A 24,033-nucleotide genomic window follows, 5' to 3' on the forward strand; every position below is an offset into this window, starting at 1 on the left:
TACACAAACTACAGACACTTTATTTAAATGCAATACATTCATTTTGTTCTCCAAGTTAAAGCGATTAAAAAATTATGGAAATTATTCAGTTAACACCGTCTTCATATTCAGCATGACTGCACTGCATTATTCAGCATCATTGTCACAGTGAACAGAAGTGATTGAGTTATGCACAGTAAAAGTTTAGCAGTCTGGTTTCAGAAATTGACAGAAATATTGAATTAAAGCAATCAATGATAGGCTTGATTATACATAATAAATTATTTAGAGGCCAAATGCGTTTTAGTATTTATTTTAAACGTGATTATTCCATTAGGAAATGTGTGTGATATCACCCAACCAATAGTTTAAAGTCATAAAAGTAACAGGGGTCTGGACTTTTGTTTATATGGGTTGATCAGTTACAGATCCAGCAAGATCTCGGATTATATTCCAGCTGATTGCTGCTGAATGATGTGTTTCGCGAATCGATGCACTCATAATTTGGGGTTATCATGTACATTGCCTTACACCATCTAAACAAACGCGTTTTACACAATTTTTCAAAAATGATAATTAGATCGCATTTCATGGATCAAACGCGACTGAAGTCAATTCACGTCCTTGATCCTCTGGGTTTCTCCGCTTAGAGATCTGTTACAAAAGGACAACATACAATGTTGGAAGAACCTTAACGAAAAATTCCCGTCCGTGCACGAACATGAAACAATGTAAACACAGAACATGATGCATATCTGAATCCCTGGGACCCTTTGTGGTGATTGCTGGGACAGAGATAGGAGATTTTCGCCTGCATTCCAGCCCGGTCATTTCAGACGCTCCCTCAGCTGGGGGCGCGCTTCTGACGATTCATACAAATCTCGACCAATCACAAGGCCGCTGCACAAAGGCCCTGACCAATCACTAACGGAGAGGTGTGCATGCGCGCAAAAACGTCACTCGAAACGCGGGAAGCCGGAAAAGAAACAGGCGGAAAAAAGAATCTGGCGACACAGGTATAGGTCCTACAGACTGGAGCTGAGACCTGTGCAGGGACAGATCATACAGACTGGGGTTGAGACCTGTACAGGGACAGATCATACAGATTGGGGTTGAGACCTGAATAGGGACAGATCATACAGACTGGGGATGAGACCTGTACAGGGTGAGATCACACAGATTGAGGCTGGGACCTGTGCAGGGACACATTATACAGACTGAGGCTGAGACCTGTGCAGGGACAGATCATACAGACTGGTGCTGAGACCTGGACGGGGACAGATCATACAAACTGGGGCTGAGACCTGTGCAGGGACAGATCATACAGACTGGGGCTGAGACCTGTGCAAGGACAGATCATACAGAGTGAGGCTGAGACCTGTGCAGGGACAGATCATGCAGACTAGGGCTGAGACTTGTGTAGAGACAGATCATACAGACTGATGCTGAGACCTGTACAGGGACAGATCACACAGACTGGGGCTGAGACCTGTGCAGGGACAGATCATACAGACTGGGGCTGAGACCTGTGCAGGGACAGATCATACAGAGTGAGGCTGAGACCTGTGCAGGGACAGATCATACAGACTGGGGCTGTGACCTGTGCAGGGACAGATCATACTGACTGAGGCTGAGACCTGTGCAAGGACAGATCATACAGACTGGGACTGAGACCTGTAGAGGGACAGATCACACAGACTGGGGCTGAGACCTGTAGAGGGACAGATCACACAGACTGGGGCTGAGACCTGTAGAGGGACAGATCACACAGACTGGGGCTGAGACCTGTAGAGGGACAGATCACACAGACTGGGGCTGAGCCCTGTACAGGGACAGATCACACAGACTGAGGCTGGGACCTGTGCAAGGACAGATCATACAGACTGGGGCTGAGACCTGTGCAAGGACAGATCATACAGAGTGAGGCTGAGACCTGTGCAGGGACAGATCAGACAGACTGGGGCTGAGTCCTTTACAGGGACAGATCATACAGACTGGGGCTGAGACCTGTACAGGGTGAGATCACACACATTGAGGCTGTGACCTGTGCAGGGACAGATTATACAGACTGAGGCTGAGACCTGTGCAGGTACAGATCATACAGACTGATGCTGAGACCTGTTCAGGGACAGATCACACAGACTGGTGCTGAGACCTGTACAGGGACAGATCATACAGACTGGGGTTGAGAACTGTGCAGGGACAGATCACACAGACTGGGGCTGAGACCTGTGCAGGGACAGATCATACAGACTGGGGCTGAGACCTGTAGAGGGACAGATCACACAGACTGGGGCTGAGACCTGTAGAGGGACAGATCACACAGACTGGGGCTGAGACCTGTAGAGGGACAGATCACACAGACTGGGGCTGAGACCTGTAGAGGGACAGATCACACAGACTGAGGCTGAGACCTGTTCAGGGACAGATCGTACAGATTGGGGCTGAGACCTGTGCAAGGACAGATCATGCAGAGTGAGGCTGAGACCTGTGCAGGACAGATCATACAGACAAGGGCTGAGACCTGTGCAGAGACAGATGATACAGACTGGGGCTGAGACCTGTGCAGAGATAGATCATACAGACTGGGGCTGAGACCTGTACAGGGACAGATCACACAGACTGGGGCTGAGACCTGTAAAGGGACAGATCACATAGACTGGGGCTGAGACCTGTAAAGGGACAGATCACACAGACTGGGGCTGAGACCTGTGCAGGGACAGATGATACAGACTGGGGCTGAGACGTGTGCAGGGACAGATCATACCGACTGAGGCTGAGACCTGTATAGGGGCAGATCATACAGATTAGAGCTAAGACCTGTACAGGGACAGATCATACAGAATGAGGCTGAGACCTGTGCAGGGATTATCATACAAACTGGGGCTGAGACCTGTACAGGGACAGATGATACAGACTGGGACTGAGCCCTGTGCAGGGACAGATCGTACAAGCTGGGGCTGACACCTGTGCAGGGACAATTCATACAGACTGGGGCTGAGTCCTGTGCAGGGACAGATCACACAGACGAGGGCTGAGACCTGTAGAGGGACAGATCACACAGTCTGGGGCTGAGACCTGTAGAGGGACAGATCACACAGACTGGGGCTGAGACCTGTGCAGGGACAGATCGTACAGACTGAGGCTGGGACCTGTGCAAGGACAGATCATACAGAGTGAGGCTGAGACCTGTGCAGGGACAGATCACACAGACTGGGGCTGAGACCTGTAGAGGGACAGATCACACAGACTGAGGCTGAGACCTGTAGAGGCACAGACGATACAGACTGAGGCTGAGACCTGTTCAGGGACAGATCGTACAGATTGGGGCTGAGACCTGTGCAAGGACAGATCATGCAGAGTGAGGCTGAGACCTGTGCAGGACAGATCATACAGACAAGGGCTGAGACCTGTGCAGAGACAGATGATACAGACTGAGGCTGAGACCTGTGCAGGGACAGAGCATACAGACTGGGGCTGAGACCTGTGCAGAGATAGATCATACAGACTGGGGCTGAGACCTGTACAGGGACAGATCACACAGACTGGGGCTGAGACCTGTAAAGGGACAGATCACATAGACTGGGGCTGAGACCTGTGCAGGGACAGATGATACAGACTGGGGCTGAGACCTGTGCAGGGACAGATCATACCGACTGAGGCTGAGACCTGTATAGGGGCAGATCATACAGATTAGAGCTAAGACCTGTACAGGGACAGATCATACAGAATGAGGCTGAGACCTGTGCAGGGATTATCATACAAACTGGGGCTGAGACCTGTACAGGGACAGATGATACAGACTGGGACTGAGCCCTGTGCAGGGACAGATCGTACAAACTGGGGCTGACACCTGTGCAGGGACAATTCATACAGACTGGGGCTGAGCCCTGTGCAGGGACAGATCACACAGACGAGGGCTGAGACCTGTAGAGGGACAGATCACACAGACTGGGACTGAGACCTGTAGAGGGACAGATGATGCAGAATGAGGCTGAGACCTGTTCAGGGACAGATCATACAGATTGGGGCTGAGACCTGTGCAAGGACAGAGGATACAGAGTGAGGCTGAGACCTGTGCAGGACAGATCATACAGGCTAGGGCTGAGACCTGTGCAGAGACGGATGATGATACAGACTGGGGCTGACACCTGTGCAGAGATAGATCATACAGACTGGGGCTGAGACCTGTACAGGGACAGATCATACAGACTGGGGCTGAGACCTGTACAGGGACAGATCATACAGACTGGGGCTGTGACCTGTGCAGGGACAGATCATACCGACTGAGGCTGAGACCTGTATAGGGGCAGATCATACAGATTAGAGCTAAGACCTGTGCAGGGACAGATCATACAGAATGAGGCTGAGACCTGTGCAGGGATTATCATACAAACTGGGGCTGAGACCTGTACAGGGACAGATGATACAGACTGGGACTGAGCCCTGTGCAGGGACAGATCGTACAAACTGGGGCTGACACCTGTGCAGGGACAATTCATACAGACTGGGGCTGAGCCCTGTGCAGGGACAGATCACACAGACGAGGGCTGAGACCTGTACCGGGATAGATCACACAGTCTGGGGCTGAGACCTGTAGAGGGACAGATCACACAGACTGGGGCTGAGACCTGTGCAGGGACAGATCGTACAGACTGAGGCTGGGACCTGTGCAAGGACAGATCATACAGACTGGGGCTGAGACCTGTGCAAGGACAGATCATACAGAGTGAGACTGAGACCTGTGCAGGGACAGATCATGCAGACTAGGGCTGAGACTTGTGTAGAGACAGATCATACAGACTGATGCTGAGACCTGTACAGGGACAGATCACACAGACTGGGGCTGAGACCTGTGCAGGGACAGATCAGACAGACTGGGGCTGAGTCCTTTGCAGGGACAGATCATACAGACTGGGGCTGAGACCTGTACAGGGTGAGATCACACACATTGAGGCTGGGACCTGTGCAGGGACAGATTATACAGACTGAGGCTGAGACCTGTGCAGGGACAGATCATACGGACTGGGGCAGAGCCCTGTGCAGGGACAGATCATACAGACTGGGGCTGACCCCTGTACAGGAACAGATCATACAGACTGGGGCTGAGCCCTGTGCAGGGACAGGTCACACAGACTGGGGCTGAGACTTGTTCAGGGACAGATCACACAGACTGGGGCTGAGACCTTTGCAGGGACAGATGATACAGACTGGGGCTGAGACCTGTGCAGGGACAGATCGTACAGACTGGGACTGAGACCTGTGCAGGGACAGATCATACAAACTGGGGCTGAGACTTGTGCAGGGACAGAACATCCAGACTGGGGCTGAGACCTGTATAGGGACAGATCATACACACTGGTGCTAAGACCTGTGGCAGGGACAGATCGTAGAGAGTGAGTCTGAGACCTGTGCAGAGACAGATCATACAAACTGGGGATGAGACCTGTACACTGACAGATGATACAGACTGGGACTGAGACCTGTGCAGGGACAGATCGTACAAACTGAGGCTGACACCTGTGCAGGGACAGAACATACAGACTTGGGCTGAGCCCTGTGCAGGGACAGATCATGCAGACTGGGGCTGAAACCTCTACAGGGAGACATCATAGACCCTGGGTTTGTGACCTGTACAGAGACAGATCGTACAGATTGGGGCTGCGACTTGTAGACAGCAGCAGGATCATTTATACCATGGCTGAACCTTGTGGGCAGGAGCAACCCATATGGACTTGTGCTGGTTTTAGCAGGCTGATGGTGAGACTTTTACGCAGGCATAAGTCTTATACAGGATATTGTAGACTGATGCTAAGCCTTATGGTTGGAAGCAGGTCAGATAGACTGAGCCTGCTTCTTATACACCGTGCCATTCATCAAACATCCATCTGTTCTAATCCACGGCCTGTAGCCTTGTATGCTGTGGCAGTTCAAATGCTCATTCAAACTGTTCTTCACTGTTTTGCCGATTCCTGCCTCTCCCACCCTTTCAGACAGCACATTCCACATGCCTACAATCTTTTGGGTGAAAAGTATTGTCCTCAAATCAGCTCTAAACCTCCCGCTCTTTACTTAAAACTACGCTCCCTAGTTACTGACCTCATTTTTATTGGAGAAAAGTTCGGTTCCATCTGCCCTCCCTGTGTGCCTTCGAACTTTGTTCACCTCAAACAGGCGCCCCCCTTAGCCTTCTCTGCCCTCAGGAAAATTGCACCAGCCTGTCCGGTATTACACCCTAGCAGTTGATTCTGAGACTGGAGTCCTGAATCTAAAGAAAGAGAACTACAATTGTAATAGGTGTGAACTAACTATGATAAATTGGGGAATGTTATTTAAAGAGCTGATTTATGTTAATTGATTTTATTGTCACGTGTACTGAAATACAGTGAAAAGCATGGTTTACAAGCGGTACAGGCAGGTCACAGCAAGCAAAAGATGTACAGATCACAAATACGTGGAGGCATACCGGTTACGTTATTTGAGGTAGAGTCCATCCAACAGTCTGATAACGGCTGAAAAGAAGTTATTCCTGAGCCTGCTCGTGCGTGTGTTCTGCTTGATGGAAGAGGTTGTAGGAGCTCATTACTAGGATGCAGTGGGACTTTGATGATGTTGGCTTCCTTTCCGCAGCAGTGGGCTGTGTAGATAGAGTCCATGGATAGAAGGTTGGCTCCCATGATGGTTTGGGCTGTGCACACCACCTTCTGTAGTTTCTTAACAGTCCTAGGCAGAGCAGTTGCCATATGAGGCTGTTATGTATGTGGACAGCATGCTTTCAGTGGCTCATTTGTAGAAGTTGGTGAGGGTCCTTATGGAAATGCCATATTTCCTGAGCTACCTGACGAAGAAGAGGCATTGTTGTCCCTTCTTGACTGTTGTATTTACGTGGTAGATAAGCAATGGCAATCATTTAAAGAACTCATGGAGGAACTGCAAAGACTTACTCCTGTTTGGCACAAAAACACAATGAGAAACGTGACCTGACCAAGGCTATGAAAGAAAATTACGGATAATGTTAGATCCAAGGACGAGGTGTGTAAATTGTCGAATAAAGAAGTAGCAGACCTGAGGATTAGGAGCAATTTAGATTTCAGCAAAAAAGGACAAAGGTTTTGGTTAAGAGGGAGAAAATAGAGTGTTATGGTAAGCTAGCAGAAAATGTATTAACTGATTGTACAAAAGCTTCTATTAGTATGTGAAAAGAAAAAGATTAGTGAAGACAAGTGTTCGTCCCTTACAATCATAAACAGGGGAAAATATAATAGGGAGCAGAGATGGCAAACCAATTAAATATATATTTGTTCTGACTTCATAAAGGAGAATACAAATAATGCCCCAGAAATGCTGGGGAGCATAGGGTCTAGTGAGGAGGAACTGAACGAATTCGGTGTTCGTGGAGAAATAGAGTTTGGAAAGTCATCAGATTAAAGACAGATAAATCCCCAGTGACAGATCATTTGCAACCTCAAGTGCTTAAGGAAGTGGCACCAGAAATAGTGGATCCATTCCTGGTCATCTTTCAAGATTCTATAGACCCTGGGACAGTTCCTACAGTTTGGAGGATTGCTACCTCACTGTTTAAGAAAAGAGGTGAAAAGAAAACAGTGAATTATGGGACTTCTTAGCCTGACATCAGTAGTTGGGAAAATGTTCAAGTTCATTTAATATCAGTCTTGGAAAACAGTGACACAGTCAGCATGGATTCATGAAAGGGAAATCTATTGGTATTTATTTGAGGATGTAACTCGTAGAGTTGATAAGGGGAACGAGTGGATGAGGTTTACATGAATTTTCAGAAGGCTTTTGGTAAGGACTCTCGTAAGAGAACAGCATGTAAAATTAGAGTACTCAGGATTTGGGGTAATGCACTGATATGGATAGAGAGTTGATTGGCAAATAGGGAACAAAGAATAGGAATAAACAGGTCTTTTTCTGAGTTGCAGGCAGTGATGAGTGGAGTGGTGCAGGGCTCAGTGCTTGGTCCCCACTTTTCAATAATAAATGTTAATGATGTAGATGAGAGAACTAAACATAAGTTTGCAGATGACGCAGTGCTGGGTGAGAGGATGAGCTATGAAGAAGATGCACGACTTCTTCAGTATGATTTGGAGAAGTTCAGTGAATGGGCAAACGCATGGCAGATGAAAGATAAAGTGGATAAATGTGAGGTTATCTACTTCGGTTGTGAAAACAGGAATTATCTGAATGGTGATAGATTCATAAATGAGATAAAATGGGTACGGGGTGTCTTTGTGCCCCAGTCGCTGAAGTTAGTATGCAGGTTCAGCAAATAGCGAAGAATACAAATGGTTTGTTGGCATTTGTAGTGAGAGGATTTGAATAGAGCGGAAGGAATGTCTTGCTACAATTACACAAGTCTTTTTCTGAGTTGCAGACAGCGACTAGTGGAGTACTGCAAGTACAATTGCTTGGACCCCAGCTGTTCATAATACGTATTAATGATATAGATGAGTGAACTAAAAGTAGCTTTGTGGGTGTTACCACACCAGGAGCATTGTGTGGAGTTTTGATCTCAGTATTCTCTGAAGGTTGTTTTGGCTTTGAAAGGAATGCAAAATCTGATTAGCAGACTGATTCCTGGAATGGCAAGACTGACATATGAAGAGAGACTGTGTTGATTAGGAGAGTATGCACTGGAATTTAGAATAGTGAGAATAAAATTCTAACAGAAGTAGACAAAGGAATAATATTCCCAATGATGGGGAAACCAAGAATCATAATCCAAGGATATGGTTGGGCCATTTATGACTGAGGTGAGAAATTTCCTCACCCAGACAGTGGTGAGCCTGTGGAATTTTCTGCCACAGAGAGCATTTGAGGCCAAAACTTTAACGTTTAGAAGAAGCAGTTAGATTTCATTCTTAGGGCTAAAGGGTCAAAGTGTAAGGAGAGAAAACGAGAACGGGTTGTTGAGTTTGATGATCAGTCATGATCATACAGAATAACTGAGCGGGCTCGAAGGGCTGAATGGCCTAATTCTACCTCTGTTTTCTTTGCTTCTGTGTTACACCCTCAAAAACTCCAATTTTTTTTAAAACATGATTTCCCCTTCCTAAATCTTTGTTTACTTGACGTCATCCCGTTGATATTTTCTAAGTGCACCATTATTGCATTCTTTGGAATAGACTACGGCATTTTTCCTTTTACGAATGTTAAGACTAACTGGTGCAGTTGTATGTTTTATCTCACCCTCCTTTTTCTAAATCATAAAACATGACATGCGTGCATCTTCTCAACCGGAGAATTAGATGTTGTTTATTGGTGCTCTTTTATTATCGTCTTCCTTTACAGTCAATTAACAGATTATTATGCTTTGTGACATCATTGACCATTCGATGGCTTTGTAGCAAAAAGCTGATAGTGTGTTAATTAGAAGGGGAAGCAGCTCATAATGATTATTTGTTTTTTTAGGAAAATGGATGATAACTTTGGGGGATCGCTTACTCCTCCTGTCTCTCCATATGTGATAGAAAGGATGGAGATGGATTTGGAATGCTGCAGACCCCCCTTTTTTTCCTGCACCTTGGGTCAACGAGATGGAGGAAAGCCCTTTTCTGCTGATAGCTATCTGATCAGTGGATCGCTTAACCGGTATGTAATGTGGAAACTAGTATAGTGCTGCTGTTAACTTTCTGTTGTAACAGCTCACTTAGTCCATAAGAGTTTGCCCACATGATCTCATAACTGCCTGTTTCAGTGTTCTTGTAAAGCTAGTGCACCAATTCAAATAGTAATGAAAAATTTAATGGACTGTTCACCTTTATTTAAAAAAGACTTGAGTATACAAGTAAGGAAATGATGCTTAATTTGGAGAACTGATGCAGACCTCGTCTGGGGTATCATGTTAGGCGTGCATTTCAGCCAAGATCATTGAATATATGCAGTGTAAAATCTTTGGAATTATCTCAGAGATTAAAGGTTCAATTATGAAATCAGTTTACCAAACCTTCCTAGTATCCTGCTCGTATTAAACTTGTATTCTAGTTTAGGAGGTTGACTGGTAATTTAACCGAAGTGCTAAAAATCATGAAACAATTTGATTGACTAGAAGTGGGGCAGCACTGTAGCTCAGTGGTTAGCACTGCAGCCTCACAGCTCCAGGGTCCCGGGATCGATTCCACCCTTGGGTAACTGTCTGTGTGGTGTTTGCACATTCTCCCCGTGTCTGCGTGGGTTTTCTCCGGGTGCTCCGGTTTCCTCCCACAGTCCAAAGATGTGCAGGCTAGGTGGATTGGCCATGCTAAATTGTCCATAGTGTTCAGGGGTGTGTGGGTTATAAGGGGATGGGTGTGGCTGGGATGCTCCAAGAGGCGGTGTGGACTTGTTGGGCCGAAGGACCTGTTTCCACACTGTAGGGAATCTAATCTGTTTTCTGGCGGAAGGTACATAACCTTAACTTTAGAAGAAAACGAGTTAGGAGTGAAATTAGTAAATCCTTTTTTCATAATACTGATCATATCTGAAATCTAGCATTACAGGAAAGATTCATAAAATGCTTGAACAGAATTTGATAAATCATCTGTTTTGCTCTTAAATTAATGATTAATTCATTTCGTCAGTACACTTAGAATTTAGCGTTAACATTTGCAAAAAGAGTTCCAGTATTTAACTTTCTACTGCAGTAATATATTTGAACTGTGGATAGGATTAATTTCGTAGAGGCATACAGCAAGAAAACAGACCCTTCAGTCCAACTTGTCCATGCCGATTAAGTTTCCCAAGCTAAACTAGTGTCCTATTTGTCTGCATTTGGCACATATCCCTCTAAACCTTTTCAGTTTGTGTACCTGCCCAAATATCTTTTAAATGTTGTAACTATACCTACATGTATTTCTTCCTCTGGCAGCTTATTCCACATGTGAATCACCCTTTATGTGAAAAAGTTGTTCCTCAGATCCCTTTTAAACCTTTCTTGTCTCACCTTAAAAATATGGCCCGTAGTTTTGAACTCCCTCACCCTAGAGAAAAGACCCTTGCCATTCACCGTACCTATACCCTTCATGATTTTATTGGATTATACACCAATTTTGGTGTCATATGCAAACTGACTAATTTTTCCTCCTAAATTTTCATCCAAATTGTTTATATAAATGATAAACAACAATGGGCCCAGCTCCGATCCCTGCAAAATGTCACTGGCCACAAGCCTCCAGTCTGAAAAACAACCCCCCACCCCCCACCATCACCCTCTATCTCCTACTGTCAAGCCAATTTTATATCCAATTGGCAAGTCCTCCCTGAATTGTATGTGATTTTTACTAATCAGTTTACCATGCGGAACCTTGTCCCAGGTCTTATTAAAGTCCATGTAGACAATGTGTATTGCTCTGCCTTCGTCAATCTTTTTGGTTACGTCACCAAAAAACTCAATCAAGTTTGTGAGACAGACTTTCCCATGGACAAACCATGCTGACTATCCCTAACCAGTCCTTGTCCCTCAAGTGCATGTATATCCTATCTGTCAGAATCCCCTCAACAACTTAGCTTCCACTGGTGTCAGACTCACTGACCTACAGTTCCCAGGCTTCTTCTTTCTTAAATAAGGGCATGTCATTAGCTACCCTCCTGTCCTCCAGCACCTTACCCATGGCTGTAGATGATACAAATATCTCTGCAAGGAGCCCACAATTTCTTCCGTAAACTCCTACAACGTCCTAGGATACACTTAATAAGATCCCAGAGTTTTATCCACTTTTATGTTTCGTAAAACCTCCAGCACCACCTCTTCCATAAAGTGGACTGTTTTCAAGATATCAGTCTATTTCCCCAAGTTCCCCAGTTTCCATTTCTTTTTCCACGGGAAAAACTGAAGCAAAATATTCATTTAGTATCTCTCCCATCTCATGTGGTTGCACACATAGATGTCCTTGTTGATCTTTAAAGTGTCCTATTCTGCCCCTTGTCGCTGTTTTGCTTTTAATGTACTTTGTAGAATTGTTTTGGATCAAGCTTATCTCATATCCCCTTTAAGCCCTCCTAATTTCCCTCTTAAGAATACCCCTTATTCTCTGAGTTCACTTGATCCCAGTTGTCTATACCTAACATATGCCTCATCCTTATTTTTGACCAGCATCTCCATCAAAAAAGAAAGTACTCTGCAGTTCAGTTAGAGTTCATCAGGATAAATCTTCATCATGCGCGGGGTGGTAGTCCGGTTGAGTCTGATGTCTAACCATCCAAAATTGAAATCTGTCTAATGATCCTTGCTAATGATCTAGGGATTTTAGTTCATATCCCATCATGGCAGCTGGTAGAATTTAAAATTCAATCAATAAGTCTGGAGTATAAAGCTGGCCTTAATATTGGTGGCCATGAAACCGTCATCGATTGTTGTAAAAACCCATCTATTTAACTAATTTTCTTCAGGGAAGGAAATCTGCCATCCCTTACTTGGACTATCCTCCATCTGACTCCAGACGCTCAGCAATATGGTTAAGTACACCTGAAATGGTCTTTGCAAACCATTCAGTTTGAAGGCGATTACGGATGGGGAATAAATGTTAGTGTTGCCAGTCATATGCAGGTCCTATGAATGAGAAAAGAAAACTAATTAGCATGTTCTGAATTGTGTAAATGATCCATTCTGACAAGTCACTACCCAGGGTTTCAAGGTGATAGCTGTCTTCCTGGGCTTAATTAACTTGCTCTAAGAATGGTCAGACTGGGTCAAAATATGCACTTGAATTATAAGAATTTCTCTGAATTTTGATACAGATCAACTACCACGGCCTAAACATTTGCTTGCCAACTACAAAGTGCAATTCCTGAACTTTGCCGATGTGTCAATGACGTGTCAGTGTGATCTAATGTCCAACTTCTTTGTATTTTTAAGACTGCTGTTAAGGTTGGATCCTTCTCCTACTGGTTATGAAGCTGACACAGTGGATATTTTTGGTTTTCAGTGGGTGACTGAAATGGCACTAGTTGAATCTCCTAAACTTCTCTTCGGATTACTAAGGTATTAGTGCTTGTTGTCTTTAAATCTTCTTGTGAACTCAGGTCTGTAGTTCTCTTTTGCACATCTGTTGCCCTAAAATAACAAAAAACAACACAAAGAACTGCAGATGCTGGAAGTCAGAAACAAAAACAGAAATTGCCGGGAAAGCTCAGCAGCTCTTTGAGTTCTGAAGAAGAGTCACTGGACCCAAAACATTAACTCTGCTTTCTGTCCACAGAAGCTGCCAAACCTGGTGAGATTTCACAGCAATATTTGTTTTTATTATCCTAAAATGCTCTTCCAGAGCAACCTTGAATGTGTGTTGTGACATCAGATATGTTGTGCACTTCATGGATTCATACCCATGAATTAAAGACACTGGCAAAACATTCCCATCTGGGCAAACTCAGCCAGGATCTGCTTGTAATAATATGCCCGACTATCCTGAATGGTGGGTTGAATATTGCCTTGACTTACTTTCAGGTCATCTTCTCTTGGGTAAACTGATGAGCTATTTCATAACTTAAAGCCCAGATCAGCCTTTTCAAACTTTAGTCGGCTTCGGTGATTCTGAAAATCTTTTCATTTTGTTAAATTTAAACTCTGGGAGTGGAATCTCACCAGACAACTGTGGCAACTAACCACCACTGATCCCAGATGAACCAACATACCTTGATCAGAATTGATATGAGCAGTCAATATCACACCCAAAGAGCCTTTCATTTTCTGGAGCATGTGGGATCAGCGTGCTTTTTGAATTTTAATCCCCATTTCTCAGTCCAGTTGTCCTTGAAGTTAAGTCCTCTGCAGAACTCAAAAGATAGATTTTGAGCATACGTTATAACTTGGTTTCTTTGTATTGACATAATGTTAAATTTTGAAATATGACAATACCAAAAATTAAGGAATTAACCCAAATCTGGTGTTAAATTGAATTAAGCATACATTTTAAACCTTTTGCTTTGCCTAAAGAATGTTTTAATCTCAAAGGTCACCATGCAGCCTTGACTCTCGGGTGAGCAACAGTTTAATTTTAAAATTCTTGATTTTTCTAATATCTCCAGGGATTAACTCCATCCCCATTTCTAAACTTCATCCAGTTCTACAATCCTGTGGTATCCTCCGGTTCTATTTCATGTGTTGTATTTTGCTGTTATTTCTTGTCTTTTTTGTGGGACATGGGCATTGCTGGCAGGCAACATTTATTGTCCGTCCCTAGTTGCCCTTAAGAAGGTGGTGGTGAACTGCCTTCTTGAATTGCTGCAGTCCATTTGTTGTCGGTTGACCTACAATACCATTAGGGAGAGAATTCCAGGATTTTTTGACCCAGCGACAGTGAAGGGACGGCGATATATTCCCAGGTCAGGATGGCAAGTGACTCCAAGGGGAATTTGAAGGTGGTGGTGTTCCCATATATCTGCTGCCCTTATCCTTCTAGATGGAAATCATCCGAGGTTTGGAAGGTGCTGTCTAAGGATCTTTGGTGAATTTATGCAGTCCATCATGTAGATAGTACACACTGCTGTCACTGAGCATTGGTGGTGGAGGGAGTGGAAGCAGTGCCAATCAATTTGATGGAATGTTAGGCACAATGGAATGGGTGCAGCATTGATTCACTCAAGGGAATGAAAATTATGGTTACAAAGGGAGGTTTGAAAATGTGATGCTATTTTACTGGTACAATGAAAGTCGTGGAAATCATGAAAGGCTTTAAGAGGATTAAAGTTGAAAGATTATCTTTGCTGATTGATGAATAATCAAAGGGCATGTCAAGGTTACCGTTCAAAGAACAGACTGGGAAAGCTAAAAGAACCTTCATAATGAAGGAGGATATTAGCTCAATGATGATTTGTCGTAAGTGGCGATTTTAAAAGTGAATTTGCTACATTTTTCAAAGAGAAGAATATAACAAGCAATGGCAAAAGTTAGTGAAATTTGATTCAATGTAAGTAGCTCCTATACAATTAGGAAGCTTGTTTCTGATTACACCCTTCTACATTGTTGTTCATTGAATCTGACTGCCATATCCAAACATGAATATTGGACCCTTGTGTTTCTCTTAAAAATAACATTTGGTTTGGTGGCCGGGAGTAGGATAATGACCAAAATCAGCAGTTAGTCTTTGTCACCCAGAATGGGGCTTGACTCCAAATCAGAGCCTTCCAGGAAAGAGCAGGCATGAAGCATAGAGAATACATACTTGGGAGATCTGAACAATGCCATTTCTTTATGTTAAATAGTGTATATGGAGATTGTTATATAATGCTGTGTTGTGTATTAATTGATGTGCCATGCCTGAAAATTCATCTGCAAAACCAGTTCATCCAACCAATATTTTTGTAATTTTAATTGTGCCTGTTATTTTCTTTGGAACTGGCCACATGGATGATGATCAGAAATTATTTATTGAATGTGTGCTTGAAGATGACTTAATTTAAAATAATTTAAATTTATTCTTTTCCAGGCAACAGGTCAGCCGTTTAGAAGGCTTGGCGCAGGCTAGTTCACATGATTTTGGCAAGTATACAAATGAATGCATTGCGTTCCTCTCTGTTTTGTGACTGCTAACCTGGTGTGGAGGTTAAAATAATACTTTCCACTAATGCGCAGTTAAGTTATCTCCTCTTTGCATTTCGTAACCAATCTCACTAGTTTCAGTCAATTATTGAAAAAACAAAGCTTGTATAATATGTGCTGAAAGCATAGCATGGACTTATTACCAGCAAACCCCAGTAGGAACAATGAGCCAGACCTCTAACAGATTAATGTTGGTTTACCTCTGAAATGTGAACATTGTTTGTTTTGTTACTATTCATTGATTTGCTCATTGCACAACGTCCTGCCTGTGATATGCAGCTTCATTTTTGTTTAATAGTTACCACATATTTGATTTCCTTGCTTTGATAGAAATTAACTTTAATTTATCTGAGGGGATGTGTTGTGACTAGTTTTTTTCACTTGACAAATCTGCAGAGCCACAATTGCTGATCTTTCATTTGCAATGTCACCCTGAATCTTAAGTACTTAATGGGTTAGGGAAGGAGAAAAAGTGACAAAGACTGGTTCAGCACTGTAGGCACTATCTCTGGGTTCCAACTCAGTTCAAATTATCTTGTAGCTCTTGCAAAAAAGGTATAATTTCTCTGCTGGCCATAAGTGTTCAAAGTGAATTGAATTTGCCTTAACAGCTCCAAATAGGAAGTAGTGGCAGAAATAAATAGGGGAAACAGTTTGCTTTGAGGGTACTTCTCCCAATGCTACCGTTTTTCTTTTTGTTCTGACTGTGAGTCTGGAAGTATAGAGCAATTATGTTCTCTTAGAAGCCAGATGCTGTGTTGGCATGTAAGTTGCTGTTTTGCCCGAAGGAACAGTTTTGTTTTGTTAGCCCTGTTACAAGATGTAACTGCAAACAGCAGAGTATAATTCACAAAGTTAAATGAAAATGATTGGATTGATCGGCTGATTGTCAAGTGAAGCTGTCTAGCTATTTTACCTGTAATTAAACTCGTTTGCTATATTGTGCATTCTCAAACTCCAAGGGAGACTTGGGTGCGTCACAAAATTAGGGATCAGGAATTGGAGGAGGACCGGAGACAGTGCAGCATGAAAGTTGTAAATGTAATGCCAGCCCTCTTATGTTGGGGGGAAGCCTGCGAGAAACTATCCCTGGGGCCCCATCTGCATAGAACTGAACAGCAGTGGGTGCCATTGAGTAGCCCAGATGTAGCCTAGCAGCTGAGCCTTCAGGAAAATTTGTTGGTTCAGTCACTAATTCAGCCTGCAGGCCCTCTTAAAAGCAAGTGATTAAAATGTTTTATGTCAAGGTTAAAGTAAAGCTTTAAAAAAATTGTTGCTAGACTCTGGCAAGCATAATTGAGGGACCCGATGTCTGATTCAAATGGATACCTTGAAACTGTGGAAGTCACCTGTTTCCATATTGGCAGTGGGTGTATATCCTGGTAGATCAGGTGGTCAAGATGAGGTCTACCTCCCTCCAACACTCATTTATTTTGTTCTAAATTATTGGTAGGGATCAATTTCTCCTCCTAACTTCTAATTGTGAATGCAACTTAGACAAAATTACGACATATTGGGAAGCTGTTTTCTCGGCACTGTAAATGAATATTGGGCAGCAAGCCAAACAAGATTATCCAACCATTAGTTAGATTGCATGTTTTGATTTATGCATTTTTTTTTGCTTGGAAAGTTGCTAAAAGTGGAACATTATAACATTGCATTGAGAGAAAATAGGGGCTAGTTTATTTACCTGGTGTCAGGATCATTCCTGGGCTCCAACACCATGTTTGAGTTCCATCACTAATAGATGCAGAATTAATGGTGGCACATGCTGTTGAGAAGTATGAACTGGTACTGAAGGGCGAACTGCAAAGGCAGATAGCATCTGGGACCAGGTCTGCCAGTGCTTGACTGAATGGAGCAAGTAGGAGAACAGAGGGCCAGCAGCCTCATGAAATAGGCAAGTATTCAAGTGGTTAATCACATTCTTGATCAGAGCTACTTAAACAATAGCATCTTTGTGCCAACCTCGGTTAGAATTTCCATTTCTGTTCAAGACATTGAATCATTAGCAACAGGACTAATTAGATGGCCCTGCCAGGTGTAACTGATAGTAGCAAGTTTGCCAAGGAGTTTACAAGGCAGTTCATTGGGGATGAATGGGTTGTCATCTCCTGAATCGACCTGCACTCTGTCCTTGTTTTGAAAATTGCTGCCTGTTCTGGGGAAATCAGAGACTGACAACGCATCCAGCAGTGCAACTTTAATAGCGACACAGCACCCCTCACAATGAAAAATTCAGCCCCACACTTCGGGGAGCTCAGTGAACGAACAAACAACTGGGTATTTCCTAAAGAAAGGATAAAAAGCTTGTGAAATTACAGTAATAGAACTGAGAAAGAATTACAATTAGTGTGGGTGAATTCAATACCAAATCGAGAGATGAGAAATAAAGAATGGGAAAAGAAGATTAGTTTTGGAAAGAGAAACAGACAAAGGAAAATAACCCACAGTATTTTTGTTTCAAATTTGAAAAATTTTAAATCCGCAACAATTAAAACCTGATGGATTAAGGTGCCACATGTTTGCCTGAGAAGTGCATTGGCAGTAATTAACACTGGTTACATCATTTAAAAACTTCCCTAAATTGGAATGGACACAAGTTAATTTTCTGCAACATGTTTATTTCATATCTCCATTGCTAATACAACAATCACATGCCATTCAATGCATTTTAGTGGTGAACCAGATACCTGAATTTGGTGTACCATTTATGCATAAGTGATGGTGTGTATTGTGATCTTCACTATTGTTTTGACAGGAAAGTCTGGGCCAATATATCAATCAAATCACTCCTCATAGAAATGCTTTAGACTGTATGTGCAGTTTTTTGCAATGCTTGTTCACTTTGACATTTTATTTTTAAATAATATGCAGGACATGCTAATAGCTTGTATGTTGAAGCAGATGAAATCAGACAGCAGTGTGTTAACTTCCTGCAGTACGTCAAAGTATTTATTTTCAGGTAATCTTATCAATCTCCATTTACTATTACTTAATATTTCAGTGGTTCCACTCAGGAGTCACCAAACTGAGTCTAAAAATATGTGTTGCTTGTGAAAGGATTGGAACTTTTTGTTTTATTCTTTCACAGGATGTGAATGTCACTGGCAAGGCCAGCATTCGTTGCCCTTAATTGTCCTTAATTGCACTTCTGGGAGAGAACACTGTTGAAAATGCGCAGTAATACTTAGATATGACTGTATTGCATGTATTGAATCTTCCATTTTGAAATAAATAAATCAGCTCAGTCTGTGCTGTTTGCAAGATTTACTGTTCTTTTCTTCTTGAACTAAGTGACTTTGCAGCTGTATCAATGGGCAATTAAGTGTCAAACACACCACTCTGGGTCTGGAGCCATATGTAGGCCAGATCAGGTTTGAATGGCAGATCTGTAATTAAATCTCCTTGTTACTGATTCGTAAACTAATGGGAATACTATTTCACTAATCAGCCCCTCAATTTTCATAATTCCTTTTAAATCCCTGTTTGATCTTATTGGTCAATGCAGTAATAATTTTTACGGTTATTTTTCTACATCCTCTGCACTTCAGTATCGTATACCTATATAATACCTTTTCTCCACTTCCAACATTTCTGATTTGGGGGGGCAGTTGATGAGAGAAAGGAAAACTTACATTTGTATTGCATCATACATGACCATTGGATAGCCCCAAGTGCTTTGCAAGAAAGCACTTTTGAATTGATGTCACTTTTGGAATGTGGGTAACATGATAGCCAGTTGTCACACAGCAATATTTGATAGAACAGCCAAGATATCTGCCCTGCCCTTCCTCAAAAGAATCTCATGCAATCTTTTATGTTATTCTGAAGAGGGCAGATGGAATAAATTTCACTCTGAGGGATAAGATAATTGTTTGTATCAGAAATGATTTTAATAAAGCCTTTGACAAGGTTCTGCATTGTAGATTAATTCATAAAATTATGTCACGTGAGATCCATGGTGATCTTGCCAATCGGATACAAAATTGGCTTAATGGGAGGAGACAGAGAGTAATGGTGGAGGGTTGTTTTTCAGACTGGAGGCCTGTCACTAGTGGTGTTCCAAAGGGACCAGTTCTAGGTCCTCTTTTGTTTGTCATTTATATAAATGATTTGGATGAGAATGTAGAAGGCATGGCAAGTAAGTTGGCTGATGACATCAAAATTGGTGGCATTGAAGACAGTGAAGAAGGTTTTCTAAGATCACGAAAGGGATCTTGATTAATTGGCTGAAAAATGACGGATGGTGTTCAATCTGGATAAACGTGAGGTATGCTTTGTGGTACATGAAACCAGGATAGGGCTTATGCAATTATTGGTAAGGCCTTGGGTAGTGTTCACAGAGGGATCTAGTGGTGCAGGTACATAATTCTTTAAAGTTTGCATCACATAGAGACAGAATGGTTAAGAAGGCATTTGGCACACTTGTTTTCATTGCTCAGTCCTTTGAGTTTAGGAGTTTGGACGTTATGTTGAGCTTGTACGGGATACTGGTGAGGCCTCTTCTGGAGAACCACGTCCAGTTCTGGTTTCCCAGCTATATAAAGGATATTATCAAGCTGGAGGGGGTTCAGAGAGATTTACCAGGATGTTGCCACCTGTGAAAGGTTTGAGTTATAAAGAAAGGTTGAATGGGCTGGGATATTTTTCGCTGGAGTGTAGGAGGTTGAGACTAAACCCGATAGAAGGTTATAAAATAGTGAAAAGTGTAGATAGAGTTGATGGTAATTGTCCTATCCTTAAGATGGAGACGTTCAAGACCAGGGGTCTCATGTTTAATGTGAGAGGAGAGAGATTTAAAAAAGGCAGAGGAGGCAAATTTATTTACATAGAGGGTGGTTCGCGTGTGAAATGAACTTCCTGAGGACATGGTGGATGCGGGTACAGTTACAACATTTAAAAGACATTTGGATAGATATGTGAAGAGGAGAGATTTGGAGGGGCATAAACCAAGAGCAGGTGGGTGGGATGAGTTTAGTTTGGGATTATGTTTGGCATGGACTGGTTGGACCGAACAGTCTGTTTCCTATGCCGAATGACTGTATGACTCTAAGGGAATGTAGTTGTGAAAAAAAATGTAATAACTGTAACTGTAGTTGCAATGAGACATTTTGATGTCAGGAGCGGGAAATAGAAAGCATTGAAGATTCAGAAATCTATTGCTGAGTGGAACTAATAATTTAAGTGATATAGCAAAACTAAAGTCAGATGAAGTAATTTATAAAGCCTATGTTTTCTTTATTGTATAGATATCTAGAAATTTCCAGAGGATTAAGTGATGAACCAGTTCATCCATATAATGAACTTGAAGCCCAGCTGCCCTCTGTATTGGTAGAAGAGTTATATGCACTTACTGTGTTTATTGGTCATCTCTGTGATCTTCCCAGCAATACCCTGGCTAATTTCTCAATACACAACCAGGGCAAGGTTTGTGCTAATTTTTATAAATATGGTGAAAATTTCTTTGTGTAACCCTAATGCCCATCAGGTTAATCATAATTTGTGTTGTGCTGATGAAACTTTGAGATGCTGTGGCCCTCATCATTGGTGCATTGTATTTGATCAACTCTGAACAGTATATCTGAATACTCAATGTTAAAACAAAAACCCTGTTTGAGCCAAATATTTGGGTTGGTAGTTGTCCTGTTGGTGGGTCGGAAAACCAAGGGAAGCACCTTGTCAGTTTCAGGGAGCCTGGATCCAATTGTGTCGTCATCAGGCAATTTACTGCCTGAAAGAGCTCTAAGAGCTACTCACCAATTGGATGAGCATTAGCTCCTCCTCCTCCCCACTGCTTCCACCATTGCTGTTGCCCTGGAATCTGGTAAGTGGTTGTGGGGAGACCTGGCTGAGGCAGAGTGGTTTGTTGGTGAGGACAGCACAGTGGGCTATTGTAGGGAGCACCCATTGCCACCATGGGGTTTTGAGTCAGTGAGTATCCAAACAGGAGGTCCTGAGTTCTGAAGGGAGACAAGCCAGTTTTACTTGGTGGTTTCTCAACGTGCCAATGAGAATTGCCTGTCAAATGGGCCATAACTAGCTGCTTAACAGCCTTGATCTCTGGGCAGAAGGCACTCTCTGACCTTCCCTACTGCTGGAAGACCTCTACAGGAGGAGTTGGACACTGCACTGCAACAGTCCTCAATTCTGCATCCCTCCACACCTTGCCACCTGTGCCAGAGGCTCACATTAAATTCTACCCTTTATGTGCAATTTCAGTGTGCAAAAAAAATGAAAGGGATGTTTTGTGTTTTACAGGAATTGCATGAATTGGGTATAAGTATAGAATAGAATATCCTTTATTGTCATGTGTATTTGATGTAAACTACAGTGAAAAGTCTGTACAGTCGCCATACATAGTTGCCATTCACATTAACTTAGAATAAAATGAAAAACAGTACCTTGAGGAGAGTTCAATTTTTTCTTCCCCACTGCTACAACTAGCCCACACCATTGCAATGATTGCAAAGTTGTTTGTATTGTCAATCTAATCACTGATCAAAAACACAAGAACATCCCTTGCAATGCCAGGCATGAGCAGCTTTTCAAACCTCTGTGCTCCTTGTAAGTTTTATACGGGCCATCTTTAAACTCTGCCAGTAGCGATGGCATTGCAGATCTCAATGTCAGGTCTCGTCTGCAATTGTTTAGCCACACCCCTGCACACATTCTCAGCTGCCATTGTGCTTCTTACGTTCCTCATTAAAAGTGCCTGCTTTAGTCTTTTCTGGCCTGCTTCTTTAGTGACATTTTTTACACGAGTGGCATGGGTGTTGCTTGCTGGCTAGGATTTATTGCTGTAGGTAGACCCACATTGCCATTAGGGAAGAAATTCCAGGATTTTGATCCAGCGACAGTGAACGAATCGCAATATATTTCCAGGCTGGGTTTGTGGGTGAATGGCTTGGAGGGGAACTTACAGGCCGTGGTGTGCCCATGTATTTACTGCCCTTGTCCTTCTCAATGGAAGTGGTAGTGGGTTTAGAAGATGCTGTCTAAGGATTTTTGACAAATTGCTGTAATGCATCTTGTAGACAGTGCACAGCGTTGCTACTGAGCATCAGATGTGGAGTGGCTGAATGGCACCACATTCACAAACAGTTAGTGGCTGTTTCATCCTGAATGGTGTCAAGCTTCTCGAGTGTTGTTAGAGCTGCACTCATCCAGGCAAGCGGGGAGTATTCCATTACACTCTTGACTTGTGCCCTGTAGATGGTGGACAGGCTTTGGAGAGTCGGGAGGTGAGTTACTTCTGCAGTGTTCCTAACCTCTGACCAGCTTTTGCGGCCATTATATTTCTATAATGGCTAATCCAGTTGATTTTCTGGTCAGTGGTAACCCACAGGATGTTGATAATGCAGGGTTCGATGGTCGTAATGTCATTGAATGTCAAGGGGTATGGTTAGACTGTTTCTAATAGGAGATGGTCATTGCCTGGCATTTGTGTGGTGTGAGTCTTTCTTGCCACTTTTCAGCCAAAGCCTGGATGTTGTCCATATCTTGTTGCATTTGAACGTGGACTGCTTCAGTACCTGAGGAGTCACAAATAGTGATGAACGTTCTGCAATTGTCAGCAACTCCCCCATCCTGATTTCTGACCTTGCATTGGAGGGACAACATTGAAGCAGCTGAAAATGGCTGGGCCTAGGTTGTTACCTAGAGGAACTCCTGCAGAGATATCCTGGATCTCATTAGAAATCAAGTACCTTTGGAAAGATATTTATTTTCTAGTGACTGACTGGGGATGATTTCAAGTTTTAAGACTTATGTATTAATAAGAAAAAAGACTAAAAGCAATATTGACTAAACATTATTCAACTGACCTTTTATAACCTAAACTGCAGATCAGGTACTCCATTTAACTATAAAAGCAACAGAAATCTCCTTCCTCAGTTATACTTGACTCCGTTCCTTAAGTGGACAATCCTTTCTGCAAGAACCAGTCCAAAGCTGATCCCAGCTCCTGATGGCTTGTTTTTTTTTTGCTTTTTAGCCATATCACATGTAAGCCCAAAACTGACTTTTGCAATGAATAGTACAATGTTTAGCTGCCTCACAGTACCAGGGACCCATGTTCAATTCCAGCCATGAGTAACTGTTTGTGGATTAGCATTCACTGCCTGTGTCTGAGTGGGTTCCTCCTATAGTCCAACGGTATAGAGGTTAGTGGATGGACCATGCGTAAAAAAAAAATGCCCCATAGTGTCTAGGGATTGCAGGCTACGTGGGTTAGCTGGACCCCATGGGTGTGGGTGGGATGCTATTTGGAAGGTCAGCGCAGACTCAATACCCCGAATGGCTTCTTTCTACACTGTAGAGATTCTGTGAATTAGCAATACTTCCTTCTGGCCAAACGTGACAAATTATCCAATTTCAATTAATTACTCTCAAACTTGGTTTTGGTATCCTGACCATGAACTCTCATCCATGTTTCTAGTGATGAGAGACACTTATTCTGCTTAAGGCTCAGGTCTATCTGCCTCTACTTTGCAACTCTGTCTTTCTTTCACATTTTT

At 43.0% G+C, this 24,033-nt stretch overlaps 1 protein-coding gene across 2 annotated transcripts in view; it reads left to right on the forward strand.

The window, feature by feature from the left end:
- Positions 1-933: 933 nt before the first annotated feature.
- mms22l (MMS22-like, DNA repair protein) overlaps positions 934-24,033 on the forward strand; it is a 133,691-nt gene continuing 110,591 nt past the window's right edge. The window contains exons 1-6 of one of the 2 annotated variants that reach the window (XM_048531220.2): positions 934-995; positions 9,412-9,591; positions 12,833-12,958; positions 15,402-15,454; positions 18,392-18,479; positions 20,767-20,944. In XM_048531220.2, the coding sequence (XP_048387177.2) occupies positions 9,416-9,591; positions 12,833-12,958; positions 15,402-15,454; positions 18,392-18,479; positions 20,767-20,944 (621 nt within the window). In that variant the 5' untranslated portion in view covers positions 934-995; positions 9,412-9,415. Of the gene's footprint in view, positions 996-5,635; positions 5,740-9,411; positions 9,592-12,832; positions 12,959-15,401; positions 15,455-18,391; positions 18,480-20,766; positions 20,945-24,033 lie in introns of those variants that run through there. The other variant, XM_048531221.2, reaches the window with a different exon arrangement.

Source organism: Stegostoma tigrinum, chromosome 4 (assembly GCF_030684315.1).
Source record: "Stegostoma tigrinum isolate sSteTig4 chromosome 4, sSteTig4.hap1, whole genome shotgun sequence".
Taxonomy (NCBI): Eukaryota; Metazoa; Chordata; class Chondrichthyes; order Orectolobiformes; family Stegostomatidae; genus Stegostoma; species Stegostoma tigrinum.